The sequence below is a fragment of the Mytilus edulis genome, chromosome 4, assembly GCF_963676685.1.
Source record: "Mytilus edulis chromosome 4, xbMytEdul2.2, whole genome shotgun sequence".
Taxonomy (NCBI): domain Eukaryota; kingdom Metazoa; phylum Mollusca; class Bivalvia; order Mytilida; family Mytilidae; genus Mytilus; species Mytilus edulis.
This window is the reverse complement of record NC_092347.1, coordinates 87,758,978-87,776,895: the sequence shown is the minus strand read 5'-3', so window position 1 is coordinate 87,776,895 and position 17,918 is coordinate 87,758,978. Positions and strand designations below refer to the sequence as shown.

The following is a 17,918-nucleotide window of genomic DNA, read 5'->3' as shown; positions in this document are numbered from 1 at the left end:
ATTCTTTTAAAAATATAAGCCAATGAAGGTTTTTTAATGAGAAAAAGTTACCTTCCGTCAGATTTTAGCGTATTAATTTGGAAACGCCAGATTCAAATTTTCTGAAAGCTACATTTTGATTGGCTTACTCATTTAGGTCAAGGGCTAGTGTAAAGGCCACGGTTTGTTTTGAAACAGAAAAGCAAAATTTGATGTGTATTGCTGAAAAAAGTAAGTAAGAATATTAAAGACGAATGCAGTTAAAATTTCCTTAGTATCATGAATGAGTTACTTTAAAATCATGTATGATTGAGAAGAAAATAATGTATAAAGGGTATAAATGTCGTCTATTCGAATTCATATGTTTGTGGTCTGGGTGCCTGACGCGATGCAACTCACTGGCAGTCCCTTTAGATTTATAAAGAAAAGTTTAATTGGCCAACAAACACAACAAGGATTCATAGAAATAGTATATTTTCTGATTAAAGTAGTTTTATAGTAGGTCCTTATCTATTTACTATAAAATCGAGAAAGGTTTTTATGTTTATTTTTTTGTAATTGTAAAACCGCCATTTTTATATGGTGAATTAACCAATCCGATTGGTCAAAGCTTTACTACTGATATGCTCGAGTAAACATTTAAACGTAACCGATTATTGGCCTTCTTTTACTTTAGGGTCCCTAACGTGACGGTACCCAAATTGCACCTATTTTGACAGTTTTTTCAACTAACGTAACGGTACCCAAATTGCACCGAGTACCCAAATTGCACCTATTAAGCCAAATTAGTAAAAATAATCTAACAAGATTTCCTAGAGACGTAAACTATTTGTATATATTTATTATTTGATACTATGCACATCTTTCAACATAGGTAAAACTATACACCTTATCGCTATTTGTCCGCCATTGCTGGAAATCACACCGGTTCCCGTAAAAATTTGACGTCATAAAACAAAATGTCTGACGCCACAATGGAAAAGTGATTGTTGTTGACGTCAAAAGTTCAAGCGGACGGGTCAGCCGGGAATAGCGATAAGGTGTATTTAGATATGCACTAAACGTTCACAGTATTTATCAACGGCCAACAGGTGAAGTGTTTACTAAAAAAGCAAAATGTACTGAAACGTCGCATGGCGACGTCATCAAAACATCATCTTTTTAAAATGATCAAATACAATATGTTACAAGTATCCTTCAGTATCCATTTAAAAAAAATAAAGAGTAAAGATGCAGTGCTCTAGCTAGAATTCAAAAGGGGCAGGGTGCCAGTGGAGGGCAGGGCACTTTTTTATGATAGAAGGTACTGCTCATTTCTTTTGTCTACGGCCCTGCATGTATCACGAGTTCACACATTTTTTACTGAATATATTATCAATAAAGATGCATAAGTTGTTGTTATGATTATTTATTCTATAAAATTTGCATAAGAAAAGTCATTCATACTACATGTTCATATAACATGGCAATACACATTCATACTATTAACCAAAAGAGACAAAATAAACTTACTATTCTCCCCCACCCCCTCTCCTTCCAAAAAAAAAGAACATAAACTAAACATCTCATAGTTTACCATACGTGTACATGACAGAGTAGTTGTATTTCAAAATTTTCATCTACAGCTTGGCCCTCAAAACTTTTTTTATTGTTTGTTTTTAGGAATATATTATTTAGTGTAGCTTCATCATGTTAATTTTGATGAGAGTTTAACTACACACTTCCATTTTTGTAAGTTGATAGCTTGACACCAATCAAGCAATAGATTGAACATGTTGAAACATATTTCTTACTTGAGAATGTATAAAACATGGATTGCCAAAAGTATGATTATCAAAAATAAATTGCAATATATTTTTTTTGTATGTTCAAGGACAGTTAGTATCCTTAAGGTAACATTCTTATATAATTTTATATTCAATTGGTTATTTATCAATAGATGAAGTGTTTACTGAAAAAGCAAAATGTACTGAAACGTCGCCATGCGATGTCATCAAAATGTCATCTTTTTAAAATTATCAAATACAATACCCATTTAAAAAAAAATGAAGAGTAAGCATCGACTTATATCCAATTGTTCAAAATATTTAAAGCAATTAAACAAAAGCTCTGTTATACGACTTTTGATGATGCGAATTTAAGCATAGATGCAATTTGGGTACTCCTCATTTCAATTTCAGAATCATTGATGGTTTGGAGGTCAGTTTAGACCAATTTTTTTATGATTCCATATGGATTAAAAATCGAATTGGTATACCTATATAATAAAGAAGGATACGGCTACAAAATAAGAGTGGACATTATTGTCTTTATCATAAAAAAATGTAGGTGAAAAAACTGTCAAAATAGGTGCAATTTGGGTACGGTCACGTTAGACTTCTCCTTAAATTGTTACATCATTTGGAGAATTGCGATATAAAGGTAGATTTAGTTTATCCATTCTGTTTAATTGATTTACAATTATTATTATATGAGGCAGGCGTGAATACCTGGGAAAGGGAATGAAGTCCATATCTCTTTTTTTTTCCTAACATATACATGTATGTATTTAAATGTTAAAAAAGAAAACATTTCCTATGATGGTCCTGTTGTTAGGGATACACAAAGTCTCATGACAATTGAGACTGGAAGAAAGAAAGAGAAATTTGCAAAAATGCGTGGAAAATAAAAAAAGTTAGAAAAAAAAATGTTAATGATTTTGAGTTCATTGGTAGATCGGAAATTATATTTTTAATTGATTTTTCTTCTGTAATAGCATAGTGGCAATTTTAAAAATGGACATGATGTATAGACACCTATTTTTCTAATGTTGAAAACTATACCTTATCAGTATATAATGCCCTCTATATATAGCTAGATGTCCTTAGACAGTTTTTTGCTGTCTTATTGAAGTACAACCTACATCTCCTACAGTTTTAATTCCATTTGATGGGGTTCGTGTTGCTAAGTCTTTATTTTGCTATGTTGTGTCTTTTGTACTATAGTATTATTTGTCTGTTTGTGTTTTTATTTTTGAGCCATGGCTTTGTCAGTTTATTTTCGATCTATGAGTTTGACTGTCTCTCTGGACAGGTATCTTTCGCCCCTCTTTTAATTTTTAAATGCCTTTGTTTGCCTCAATAATATGTTTTGAGGAGAGATGTACATGTACCTTTAAATTTAAGATATTTAAAGTAAACTAAAAAAAATGTTGCTATTTTCAATCTTTAACTCCCCTTCTTCCCTCCAATTTTTGTTTTCTACTGTTTCAATTTTTGAAGGCATGTCACATCTAAAAAAAAAAGTCGGATTGATATCAAGCTCAACCCCCACCCTATGTTTTGGTACAAACTTAAATATGATTCCCATTAAATATGATCTCTAATACTCACTAGAAAAACATACATGTACATAACTAAAAAGTAAATCCTTTAAGCACAAAACTATTGCTAATTAGATTTTAATTATTTGGATATATATTTAAAAATACATTTTTTTCCCTGTTTGACTGTGAAACACAGGTTCATGATTTACATTGGACACACAATATTATAAAATATTTTATGTTCCACCCTTTGATTGGAAATGATCATTATCATGTTTGAGCATAAAATCATCAAAAATTGATTTTAGTCTTTCTACACTCAGTGATAATTTTATTTAATTACACCCTTTTCAAAATGGGTCAGCTCTTAAAGGTAAAAGTATTTTTGAACTGTGCAGCTCAGTATAGCTGAAGTAGCTATAGTTAATGCAGTAGAGATGCACCATTTTGGTAAATATACATTGTTTGTACCATGGGGAAACTTGTGCAAAGCATTATTAATTATTGTTTCATTGTACAAATGTAAATCAAAATGTTTTTGTGTAGAGTACTAGACTTAAAACTTGTATAAACAATAACAATTTTTTTTCAGAAATGCCAAGTAAAACACCTAAGAAAGGCTATACAGCTTCACAGAAAAGGTATGCATCAGTTTAAGCTATGGTTTGATTACAAAATTAACTTCAGTTTCTCAAAAACATAAAATGGGTTTTGAATCAAGTAAGCATGATTTTCTGAAATTCAACCAGTTATTTTTATCAGAATAAATCAGTTTTTATATTCAGCTATTCTACAATTACTATATTAATGTCTAAATGTATTGACAATAAAAAAAATCTATCAATCATTTAAGAAATAATTCATGGAAGCCATAGATTGTTGGAAATTTAAACATGGCCTGGGCTGTGATATCCAAACTTTATCCTGAGCGTTAGCAAGGAATAAAAAGAACGAATATCACGGCCCAGGCCATGTGTAAATTTCCAACAATCTATGGCTTCCATGAATTATTTAGATTCTAATAGGACAAATATGGTCATTAAAAAACTGAAGCGAGAGTTGGATTGCTGTGTGTGTCTGTTCTTTTTTACTCCCCGTTAGTTAAAGCTCAAGCACTAATAAACCTATAACTTGCATGGATTATTTTGTGAATAACCGCTAGAAAAAATCTGTTTCTTTTAAATCTCCAACCTAACATTTGCCATTTTTAATTTACATGTTTTTCTCGTAAGCTACCGTCAAATCCAAAGATGACATTTCGTAACTAAGGAGCCGCCATGTTGACTTGTTGAATATGCGACTAATGCAATACAATTGACAATTAAACAAAACCTACCTCAAAACTCAATTTAAATACAATATTAAACAAATTTGGATGGCTCACGTAACAGAAAACTTTCAACTCTAGCGTTTTCATTTGTATGACGTCATGTTTTGAAATGTTGAATATGCCACCAAAATCAGTACATTTAATCGACTTTCGCGGAATTTCGATTTATTTTGATTTTATTGATTTTTTCAAGCTCTTTTGCATCACTTCTTTTTATTATGCATCTGAATAAGAATACAATTTATTTTTCCTTTTTTTAATTGCAAATTTTAAAACAAAAAATCAGCAAAGGGTTTGCTAATAGATTCCAATACATGTGGATTTACGTGGGAAGTATATACATGTATATTGTAACAGCCATTATTATGTTTATTTCTGAGTCTGTGCTAAGTAAAGATTTATTGAGAATTTTATCACAATGTTGTTTACAAAGTGAAAGAAGCACGTCATATTAGAATCAGAATAAGCTCTGGATTTACTTGTACCTATATCTTGATATAATTTAGCTTATTGCTGATTGGTGGTTGGTTGCTTTACGCCACATTAGCACAACAAGGGGCTATATCGCGGCGATGCTTATTGCTTATCTTTCACCCGTTCACCTCTTCTACAGGGCAAACGTCAAATTCCAGAATTCGTGAAGAGTTCTTATAAATTACGAATTCAGGTCTTTTAAAGTAGGAGAGAGAGATTACATTATTGATCGAGGGACTAAACTATTCGGGCTATAGTCCTTTGGTTCTTTTTTCATCTGAAACTGTCAACATTTTTTGTAAACACATTGTGGCTAAGGCCTTTTATAAAATCTCATTTGTTTCAACAAAAGACAAAGGATTGTAAAAACTCCAAATGGATTCTTTTTCCCTATTTTAAAAATGACAATTGTCACATAGTCCTATTTACAACAGACTGATGATAATAGTGCAGGCTTTTACTAGGAGATATCCAATTTTCATAAACTACGTTAGTTTGCTTTTTCATCTGTATCTTTTCATTTATCCACTGAAAATACAATATACATGTGTTTTAGGTTACCAGGAACGCCCAAATCTCCAGGATGGGTATCAGGAAGAGATGCTGTGTTTATATCACCAAAGTCTTTGTCTCCCAAAATAGTAAATAAAAGAAGGTTTGTAGTGAACAATTTAACAATTTCTTACTATCCTCTCTTTATCGTAAAGGTCTGTCATGATATGATATCTGTATGTCTTCAAACTGCTAGGATGAAGAGACAGAATTTCTGCAAATTTTGGGGAAAATATTCAAATATATATAGTGCTCACTGCTGTTCACTGCTAGTTTCTTGAGTAAATTTACAAGTTTGTTATAGATAAAAAGACTGTTTATATAATACTTACAAATAAGCAATTCATAGTGAATAATAAAAAATCTATTAATAAATTTAAATTGGCAATTTTATAGTGCAAATCTGTGTTACTTCAAGGGAGGGGAATTCGATTTCATTTTTTAAAAATCCAAAACTTAGGCGATGTGACATGCATTAAACTTTTTAGAACTAAAGCCGTGTTAAATTGATTTTATTGTTTTTAGATTTAAATAGTGTTAGGTTGAAAAATAGTAACCTTGAAGTACAATTTCGTTGAACCTTTAGTTTAATACTGATATGGGTTAGAAAAAAATTGAATCTGTTTACATGTCAATGATTAGAATATAGGTATAATTTAATTAGACTAAAATGACACCTTAAGGGGGCTCGCGGGTCTAAATCAAATTTTTTATTTAATATAAGATTTCGCTATATTTTTCTATAAATGAACTTTATCTTATACCTAATAGAAAAATGAAATAAAAAAATGGGGTCACCGTTCATTTACGCTCACAATCTGCCTTCGAAAGAAGCATACATTTTTGTTAATGTCCTTTTTTTCTGTTGAACTAATAGGAGAAATAGCGGTAATATCGAAATAAAAAAAGAACTAAATTACAGAAATCGCTTAAATTTTACAATTATTTAGTTTATGTACAGCTTATTCGAAAACAACAATAAAAAATATAGGTCACCGATGAGTTAAAAAAGATATTTCAATTTTAATGCCAAAAAATGGGAATTTTGCACCAAAGGGAGATAATTTTGAGCTTTTTCAATGATATCTACATTTTAAAAGTCACCTGGAGCCAACACCAATTGATTTTTTGGAATGATTTTTGTACCATATGATAAAGTAACAACTATCAAAGGTAATTAATAAAATTTGTAATGAAAAATAAATGTCTAATTTTTTTCTGAAAATCTTATACCCGTGAGCCTCCTTAATGAGATTATAGTAAATGGTTAATTGACATGTTATAGTTTGGAGTTAATTGATGTAAGAAATGTTCACTCTTATTGAGAGGTTAATTGACACATCAATTAATTCATTGATATAAAACAATATTTGATGCTACATACCCATAAACAATAAGTTAGAATGGTGAATGCAAAGGAAAGGTAAGTGTTCAAACCAAACAATAATTTCTTATTTTCAAACTTTTAATAAGAAATACATGGCATATTTATGTACGAAGAGTTGAGAGATACTATTCACATTTCCCCCTAAAGATTTTCAACAAGAGATAAATCTACAAGATTCAAAATATCAGTACCATAGATAATCTTTATTTGCAATTTAATACTTGATTTGTGAATTGAGTGTCTTCATTTATGTCATGATCAGAAAATGTTTCTAACATCCTATTGCCCTGAGACTTTAATATGACATGCTTATGAGATTTTTCATCTGATGTCAAAAGTGCATATGTTTACTAAAGTCAGTAAATTTCAAGAACAATTTGACTTGGTTGAAATAGTGGTGCAGCATCATTCTTAGCCAGAAAATAGATATACTGTGGATTCATTTATTTTCGTGGGTATCAATTTTAATGGATTTAGTAAACATTGCATTTTCAAGGTTTTGCCAAAGACTGGATGCACACCTTTAGACCTTTTCTAAACTGTTGAACATTTGAATTTGTTGTTCACCTTTACCCACAAAATCCACGAAAATTGATATCCAACGAATAATAATGAATTGCAGTCCACGAAAAAAAGTACCCTTCATGTATAAATCATGTACTTTTCAGTATGCACATTTCTTCAACATTGAATGTGCTTTGTATTTATTCTGACTTTTATAGTGTTTGTTAGAAAATAGTTAAACTATTGTTTTGCAATGCTCTATAATTTCAGGTGGTTTGTGCTAGTGAAAATATTTTTATATGTCTTTTAAAAGATGGACCGTTTACAAATGTCATTTTTGTCTGTAAATCATAAGTTACTTTAGAATTATAATTTTTCATATATATATTTATTGAGTATAATTAGGAAATTAATACAATCATTATTATAAGCTGAAATTTAAAACATCTCCATGTATCCCACACACTTTTGTTAAAATCTTTTCACTTTTCTGTTTTAGAACATCAGTTTATCAGAAGACGAAAATAATGTCCCCAGGACTGAAGATCACACAAATGATTTCTCCTAAAGGTGTCCAGACAAGATCAAGAAGATCTTCAATGTTTGGTGTCTATAGAAAGGGAGGAATAAGATTAATAGATATTCCTATCACACCTGACGCCAAAAAGATTTCACCAACCAAAACTCGAACAAGAAGGACATCTGTATATCAGAAAGACATAAAAAAAGACACTCAAAACAGAACAAACAGAAGAACCTCTGTATACCAGAACAATGACCTAACAAAAGATGCTCAACAGAGAACAAATAGGAGAACATCAATGTATCAAAAGCCCAAAGACGTCCAACCAAAACAAGTGACTAAAAAAGCATCAGAACCAATCAAACTTCCAACCAGGAGGGTCAGAAAAAGAAGTCCAGTAGAAACGGAAGTGTTCATAAATGTTAAGAAACCAGTTGTTCAATCACCAGTAGTCAGTCTAGTAGATATCATCTCACCAAGTAAGATACCATCACAGCAGAATTCACCTTTACTAAACAAGTCCAAGTCAGAAGGAACTGTACAAACTCCGTCCACTGCAAAGAAGTCTCAGGGAATAACTCAGCTTCAAAAGAGTGTGTCAGAAACACTAAGTTTTAAAACTCCAAAACAGCCTGTACGTTCCTCTAAAAAATCAAGTGTAAGGAAGTCCAGCAGAAAGACATCAAGTAAAAAACTGAGTCCTAATGAATCAAAACAAATACGGGTAATTAGAAATACTCCAGCAACAGCTGAAAAAGGATCTGTAACAGTTACAGATGAAGAAAGCTTGTTAATTACATTCAAAACACCTGCTCCACTTGGATCTATCAGTAGGTCTGCAAGAAAGCGCAAGGCAGTGGAAAAGATTAGTCCACCTGCAAAGAAATGTATCCTTGACCTTTCACCTGTGGAAAAAGTTCCATTTAAAACACCCTACAAGTTAGATAAATCTCCTGTTCTGTTGTTGACAAGAACACCACTAACTGATGTGTTCACTAGTACACCCAGAGAGATGCAATCTAACACTCTATTGAAGGTATCATCTTTAGGAAGAAAAAGTCTCAAGAGATCTATGCATACGTTAAAGAAGACCAAAAAAGTTTCAATAGTTTCTGATTTAAAAACTCCAGACAGTAACAGACAAAGTTTAACAGCGAAGAGGAAAGGTACACCTGCCAAAGTCAGCATTGAGAACTATGAATCATCACCTAATGTTACATTGTCAGGAGATAACAAAGTGAATCAAACAGTTACCTCAATAGGTGGTAACACAACTTCTCACTCTAGTGCTGGTAGATGTACTATTCTTTAAAGGTTGTACCTTTGTAGTCAATTGTATTTTAATTTTGTATTGTGATCAGAAATTAGAACTTTTCCAATTTTTGTAGAAACTTTCTGTATATGCAAGAAGTACATATCAGTTGTGAAATGTCTTTCAAACTTCAACTTGTATCAAAATACAAATGTCAACATCATATTTCAAAGACTTGATCTTTAATTTAGTATCAGTATGTAGTACATTTTTTTTATACAAACTGCTGAATTATAAATCTGAGATACACAATGAAATGTTACTATAAAATACATCTTGCATATCCTATTTTTACATAATACTTTTGAGTGGATACTTAGTACATTGATATAGGTCTGTTTATATTTATAATGATGTTAATTTTCTATTCTGGGTTTTTGTTGTGCAATTTTACATATATAAATATATATCATCCCTTGTCACAATACCTCATTTCAGGTAGTTTTTCAAATCATTGTTGTCAATCTTATAGGGATAGTTGTATCATTGGCACTCACACATCATATCTATATTTTTGATATCCATGTTTAATTTGCTGGTTGTGAATAGCTGCTGTAGAATTATAAGAAAATGAAATTATACTCTGCAAGCAAAGCCAGAAACTTTTCTAAAATTTATTGAGAAAATATTTACGGGTAGCTAAGTTTAATAAGTCATAAATCAACTTAATGCATAGTACCAAATTTAATTATTTTAATAACATACATGTAGCAATATACATGTAGCAATAAGAATAAGAAAAGTTCTAATTATTAACCTTAGTTTTATCAAGATCTCGAGAGATGAAAGGAAATGGCATTTAGGAATTTTATTGGTGATTTTTGTATATAAGTTTGTTATTTATTTTTTGTTAAGAATTAAATGGTGAAAGACTGGAAACCAATAGAAAGTGTGTTAAACCACAGCTTTTGGCCTGACTTTCATTCAGACATCAAACACATGTAAGAAGTTACTGGAGTAAGACTGATTATTATAATTGGATTTAAACTGGTCCTTTTTTCTTTTTTAAATATTGGTTTATATCTGATTATTTATAGAATAACTAAGTTTGAATGTTAAAAAATATCCATTGGTGGTCAAACAACACTTGTTATCACTAGTCCTCTGGGTTGTTAAAACACCACATATTTTTATGTTAATTTGTTTGAAAGGGATGTGAAAATACATGAATAATCTCAAAATTGAAAAATTGGCTTTTATATGATTGAAGTATAAACAAAATGACTTTTGTTTCAGTATGCTTTCTACTTTAAATTTAACTTGAGGTACATATGATGTCTGTCATGAAGTTGAGCATTTTATCTGCTTTGATTTATTTTTGGGCGAGAGTTGTTTAGAGATTAAGCGGGGGTTTATACAGTATGATTGAGAAACAATTATAATGTGTTCAGAATTATATAGGTTGTGTTTGCAATAGGCAAAGATCATTGGACAGAATTTAGTTTGTGGCAATGACTTAACTCTCAAACATATTTGTATATTTTATTTGGATACTATTTTTACTTGAGAGATTTTATTTTTACAACAATAAGTGAACAAGTCTTATAAAAATATTGATCATGTTATTTATGTCTCAGTCTGACTCTAGATTTTATTTGGAGTATAAATATATTTCTTTTTCCTAATTTCTTCTTTGTCTATCTTTCCTTTGTCCATTTATTTGTATGATTCGATTTTATGATGGTATTGTTTTGTTAAACTTTGTAAACAATTAGCCATTTTGATTTAACTGAGTCTGTATAAAAAATACTTATACTGTACTGTTTAAATAATATGAAAATTTATATTTAGTGGTGTCAAATCAGAATGACCAATAATTGTGACACTACAGATGCTATACATGCAAATAAAACAGAAAAACTATTATTTATACTGATAGGTGGACAGTTTTCCTTTGTTTCTTTTTACTTTGTAAGATGCCTCAGATGTACATTGTATATACAAATAGTTTGTTAATAGAGTTTATATGTCATGGTGAATATAATACATTTACTATGCTGTTTTAATTCACAGCTTGTATTTAAAATGAAGGTTGTGAGGGGAATGTATTCTTTATTCAGATAACAGTTTTGCTACATGTTTAAATTTTTTATTTTTTTTCAATATGTACATTTTCCTTGGTGCCAAATATGCATTATCTTTTATGCTGATGAGACTATAATTTAGTAATGGTTATGTATTTCACTATGGTATTTCTATATTCCAGTAGTTTCTTTTATTTATTTTTTTATTTCTACATAGATATAAACCTTAATTTTAAGCTGTAGTTTTTATCAAACATTTATAGAAACGTTTTTAGAAATATTCATCAATTTACACTTCAAAATTATTGTTTATGATTTATGATTGTAATTGAACAATCACTATAAGCAAGTGAGTGTTTTGAATTTTCAAATCATTCACACTATTATTTTTATTTAAAAGATTTAATTTTTGATGTAAGATGCTGTTATCTGGTAAAATACGTCAGTATGATAGAGTCAACGGGAGGGAGTGATATCTAATGCTTTTGTCATAAACTATAATTTATGTCTACTTCAATTAATTGTCATCATGTTTTTAAGATTGTTGAAAACATTAGGGCATTCAGGGTTTGATGTAAAGACCGAAAAAAAATAACTCATACATGAAATTTAGACTAAATCTGGTTAAAGGATAGTTTAAACAACTTTTGTTCTGCATTTAATATTTAAAAAAAAAAGTGTTTTCATAGTCTACACTATTTAAAGAGGTGTAGAGTAGACTGATATTATTAAAAAGGTGAATCTTTAGAATTTGATAGATTATTTAATTATCAATTATGCTCTGATAAAGGAGTTGACGGTGTTTGGAAAATTGGGAGGGGGGTGAAGATAGAAGGTTAATGACAAAAGTATTATTTTGTATTGTTGTGAGAGGAAAGTGCCGTGAGATGTAAAATAAATGTAAATACTGACTATGTTGGCTCTTCCAATGGCAGCTGGAGAAAACAAGTTTTGTGTTGTAGCTTTCTTAGTAACTTGCTGAAATATTATTTTATGTATTAAATCATTTTATCATCTTAAGTTGAACTTTTCTTTTTTTTTTAAACCATTGAGCATCTCACCAACATCATGACATCAAAAATCATTACCATTTATTTAGTTTAAACAATATTTATTCAAAAAGTGCATGAAATATAAATATACAATATAAATACAGGGATTCTGAAACAAGAAAAACTTATATAAATCCGTCTACCATTTATTTGAATTTACTGAGGAGACAGAAATGCCTTCAACTCATATAGAGCATATTTTGAGTATTAAAAAGTCTTCAGTAATCAAAACCACCAATAAGAAATTGACAGAATTGACTAATTTTTCATTGTTGATTGTTTAATACCAAGACAACTTTAAAATGATCAGATTTAACTTGGTATCAAAGGAACAGTTGGCAAGTCCGGAATTCCAAAAACATTAACAGTGACAGTGAAGCAGGTACAGAACTTTTCTGAGTTTTCAAGTAAGCTTGAAGGAGGACTGGTATGAAAATAAGGTGATATTGTATGATTGTCATTGGGACAAGTATCAACAAAAGACCAGAAAACATAGATATAGGAAGATGTGGTGTGAGTGCCAATCACTCTCAATCCAAATAACAATTTATAAAAGTAAACCATTATAGGTCAAAGTACGGCCTTCAACACGGAGCCTTGGCTAACACCGAACAACAAGCTATAAAGGGCCCCAAAATTACTAGTGTAAAACCATTCAAACGGAAAAACCAACATTCTAATCTATATACCGGTATATATGTACAGATGTGTCACCAAAAGGCATTAAATAATGAGCAAAATTCTTATATGTAGACTGCTATAACAGGTCATAAATTCCAATTTCCCTGGATACAAATATTTCCTAAAACTTTAGTTTGTTAAAAAAATGTTTCCTAATTTTTTGTTCCTCAGGTCACAGAAAGGGAGATAGAAGGAAGTTAATTAGCCTGCAGTAAGGTTAATATAAACTTTGTATAAAGCTTTACATTTCAGAAAGACAGAAGTGATGCATTTCTCTAAAGATCCTGTACGTTAGATTGAAATCTTCTTATGGTTACTGTCCTTGGCCTTATTTTACTAGTACAGTGACTGCTTAAAAATATAGTTTTTGATCATGTGGATTTCACGGTTATTGTGAGTCAAAGGATATATAATGTGATATTTGTTTATAGGTCCTAGCAATGTCCACATGTCTGTCATACAGGGTTCACCTTACCTTGAGGTTATTACATGGATCAAAGATGAGGTCAAGTTTACGGTTTATAAGTTTGATATTGCAAGCAGCAGATAAACATTTGGTGTAAATTATTGTAAAATGTACATGTTTGTCTACTGTTTCATCTGACCTTGACCTCATTATCATGGTGCATTTGTAAATATTACATTTTTGTCGAGCCTGCAACTTTTGTTGCAGAAAGCTCGACATAGGGATAGTGATCCGGCGGCGGCGGCGGTGTTAGCTAACTTCTTAAAAGCTTTATATTTTAGAAGGTGGAAGACCTGGATGCTTCATACTTTGTATATAGATGCCTCATGTTACGAAGTTTCCGTCAGTCACATGTCCAATGTCCTTGACCTCATTTGGATGGTTCAGTGACCACTTGAAAAAAAAGTTCAAATTTTTTGTAATGTTGAATTCTCTCTTATTATAAGTAATAGGATAACTATATTTGATATGTGCGTACCTTGCAAGGTCCTCATCAGACCTCATGTCTGTCAGATAGTTTTCACTTGACCTCGACCTCATTTCATGGATCAGTGAACAAGGTTAAGTTTTGGTGGTCAAGTCCATATCTCAGATACTATAAGCAATAGGGCTAGTATATTCAGTGTATGGAAGGACTGTAAGGTGTACATGTCCAACTGGCAGGTTTCATGTGACCTTGACCTCATTTTCATGGTTCAGTGGTCAAAGTTAAATTTTTGTGTTTTGGTCTGTTTTTCTCATACTATATGCAATAGGTCTACTATATTTGTTGTATGGAACGATTGTAAGGTGTACATGTCTAACGGGCAGATGTCATGTGACCTTGACCTCATTTTCATGGTTCAGTGGTCAAAGTTAAGTTTTTGAGTTTTGGTCTTTTTATCTAATACTATATGCCATCTATAGGTCAACTATATATGGTGTATGGAAATATTTTATGATCTTTATGTCAGTCGCACAGGTTTTATTTGACCATGACCTCATTTTCACGGTTCATTGCACAGTGTTAAGTTTTTGTGTTTTGGTCTCTTTATCTTAAACTATAAGTAATAGGTCAACTATATATGTTGTATAGAAGCATTGTTAGCTGTACATGTCTGCCTGGCATGGTTCATCTGACCTTGACCTCATTTTCAAGGTTCATTGGTCTATGTTTAGTTATCTTGGTTAATGTTAAGTTTATGTGACAGTTGTTATAAAGCTTAGCTTTATACTTAGGACTATCAACATAATATCAATGATTAGTATAGAAGGCGAGACATTTCAGCGTGTGCACTCTTGTTGTGGTTTGACCTGTTTCTTAGATTTAAAATAAATGTCAACTCTATTTGATGAATGGAACGTTTGTAAAGTGGACATCTACAAATAAGATGTTGTATGATTGCCAAGGAGACATCTCCACAAGAGACCATATGACACAGAAATAAACTACTATAGGTCACTGTACGGCTTTCAACAATGAGTTAAACCCATACTGCATAGTCAGATATAAAAGGCCGAAATTTCATATGTAAAATAATTCAAACAAGAAAACTAATGGCCTGATTTATGAACACAAAAAAATCTTGATATACAGCAACAACCACTAGATAACAGGCTCCTGACTTGGGACAGCACATAATGTGGCAGAGTTTGAAGGTGTGTCAGCCTTCCCCTTACCTAGGGCAGTGGTGGAACAGTGCAACACTAGAACAAACAATACAATCAGTTAAAAAAGCAACTCATCAGATTGATACTCTATCTTGCAGGTTCGTCTGACGTTGACATGGTTGACAAGGTCTTCCTCAGGTACTGTAACACAGGAGTAAACTATATATCATGTTTAGTGCACAACTCTTACAGATTTACCTGACCTTTACCTTCTTTTCATGGCACTATAATTAGATTTACATTCTTATGATAAGATCTGTTTTTCATTTGATATACCACGCCTGGTAAACCAACTAATCTCAACCAAATGTTGAGACGGAAAAAAGTATTCTGGCACTTCCTGTTGAGCTTTTCTGGTTCAAAATATTCAAAATAAACACAGGGTAGGTCGACTTTTCGTCAATTTACTGAAAATCAATGCGTTTTTTGTAAAATCGGAGAATGTCATGCCAGAGATATTTGAATTACAGTTTGTCTCGTGTATAACACAAATGAATAGGATTTAAAATGACATCGTAATGTCTTTTTTCCAGCAGGTAAATGTGGCCAGTGCAGTCAGCTATTGACAAAATGACAGTGATATCATTGATAAACTAGCATATATATCAGTAAATTAGTATTTTTCTAAAACATTATAAACATAAAATCATAGTTTGTTCTTTTTCTTTACTAATATAATTTCATTATGCTAAATATGTTATAAAGTATGTCATGTTGAGATTTTCTGGTATCGGTTGAGATATTCTGGAACAATGTTGAGATCTTCTGGTGAATGAAATTTTTAACTATAAAAAGGAAGATGTGGTATGACTGCCAATGAGACAACTGTCCACAAGAGACCAACATGACACAGACATTAACAACCATAGGTCACCGTACGGTCTTCAACAATGAGCAAAGCCCATACCGCATAGTCAGCTATAAAAGGCCCCGATATGACAATGTAAAACAATTTAAACGAGAAAACTAAAGGCCTTATTTATATATATATAAAAAAAAATAACGAAAAACAAATATGATTCAATATGAAACACATAAACAAACGACAACCACTGAATTACAGGCTCTGGTTTGGGACAGGCACATACATAAATAATGTGGCGGGATTAAACATGCTAGCGGGATCCCAATTTAAAGTTCTAACGCTGGAGATAGCGTTTGAGATGCAGTTTTGCACAGAATCTTTAACGTCAATAATGTTGTAATTGACATCTCCAGGGCTAGAATTTATTTATTTTTTTATGTGTAACATATTTTATTTTCGTTCGTTTTTTTTAAATTATTAATAAGGCCGTTAGTTTCCTTTTGTAAATGTAAAACTTTTGTTTATCCTTTCGGCGTTCGTTCGAGCTATCTGGTAAGGTGTGACCACAGTTTTAGCAGATATAGCATGCTTAGCATAGACACACACAATTATTTTTTTAGAATTTAAGTTGACCAGGCCAGAGTTCAAACTAACTATCTCCCACAATTTAGCTACGTCGAATCCAGTTTTAAAATATTTAAAAAGAAAACTGAAGTAATATTCAGAAATGGATAATCATTAAATTCATTCATTTCATCAAAAGTTATTCTTATTTAAAACAGATAATTGCAAAGGGGATGTACATACAATGGAGATTACCTCTAACTGTCATAATCTGAAGGAGAACTGTTCTAGCGGACAAATGTGGAACTATCTCCTGACACTTTTAACACAGTTCTAGCTAGAACAATTCTAACCAATAACTGATTTGCCAATTGATCATTGGTAAATTCTACCTAGAACTGATTTACACAGTTCAACCTGGAACTGATCCTGACAGTTCCACGGCTAAAAAAATCTATGACTAGAACAGAACTGCGACCTGATTTCGCCACGAACGCATCACGATTGTTTTGAACATGTTTAAATTAAAGTTGGCTAATCTCAACCCGAATACCAAGACCTCATCAAGACCGTAACATGACCATACTGCACTACGATCGCTAATAGCATTATTTTTTTCAGAGATCGTAGTGCGATCACGGACTAGTGTGACGGGGTCCGGGTTATAATATAAATGTTGCTGAATATTACCAAATATTAAGGATTTGCCCTGAATACAGTTGTGAACAAACATCTAAGTTTTAATTATTTCAATACAATACAACACCTGTGATTACACTAAGTTGGACGTCACTTATAATACTTACAAAGCAATTTTATAATCGAATCATATTTTTTTTGTGATAAGTATTATAATGACAAACATGACATCTTTTACTCATATTTAAGTTATCACCACCTTTTACCTGAAATAATGTGTACGAAAAAATAAACCTAGAAAAGGGGTCTTGTTCGATTGTTTAGTCTTTAACTATTTTATTTCTTTATAAATGTACGCATTTTCGGCATTAAATAAATTTTAATGTCTGTTAGGAATCGAATTCATCCAAATTATGAAAACATAAATTTGGTTAACCGTAAAAAAATGGTAAACTCGAATAGTACATCGTAACCAGAAAGTCTCAACATTGTGACAGAAAGACGCAACCAATACCTTTATATCTCAATCATTTATATTTTTTTTATTTTTCTGCTCAGAGTAGGCTTGACAAAAAAATATTTGGACAATTTACAGACGTGGTTATCGTAAAGCCAAAAAAAAAATAAAAAATAATTGACATATTTTCTTGCTAAGTCATTAATATCATAGCA

General features: G+C 31.4%; 1 protein-coding gene across 1 annotated transcript; it reads left to right on the top strand.

Annotated features, from left to right (window-relative positions):
* Window positions 1-86: 86 nt before the first annotated feature.
* Window positions 87-12,409, top strand: LOC139520915 (uncharacterized). Its single transcript, XM_071313996.1, has 4 exons — window positions 87-210; window positions 3,876-3,924; window positions 5,644-5,742; window positions 8,030-12,409. The coding sequence occupies exons 1-4, from the start codon at window positions 192-194 to the stop codon at window positions 9,363-9,365; spliced, it is 1,503 nt and encodes a 500-aa protein (XP_071170097.1). The 5' UTR covers window positions 87-191; the 3' UTR covers window positions 9,366-12,409.
* The last annotated feature ends 5,509 nt before the right edge of the window (window positions 12,410-17,918 follow it).

What these genes read in the sequence shown, in the direction of transcription:
- LOC139520915 (XM_071313996.1), top strand. An exon ending in TATACAGCTTCACAGAAAAG is followed by an intron (nt 3,925 to 5,643) that starts GTATGCATCAGT and finishes CATGTGTTTTAG; the next exon opens with GTTACCAGGAACGCCCAAAT. An exon ending in AAAATAGTAAATAAAAGAAG is followed by an intron (nt 5,743 to 8,029) that starts GTTTGTAGTGAA and finishes TTTCTGTTTTAG; the next exon opens with AACATCAGTTTATCAGAAGA.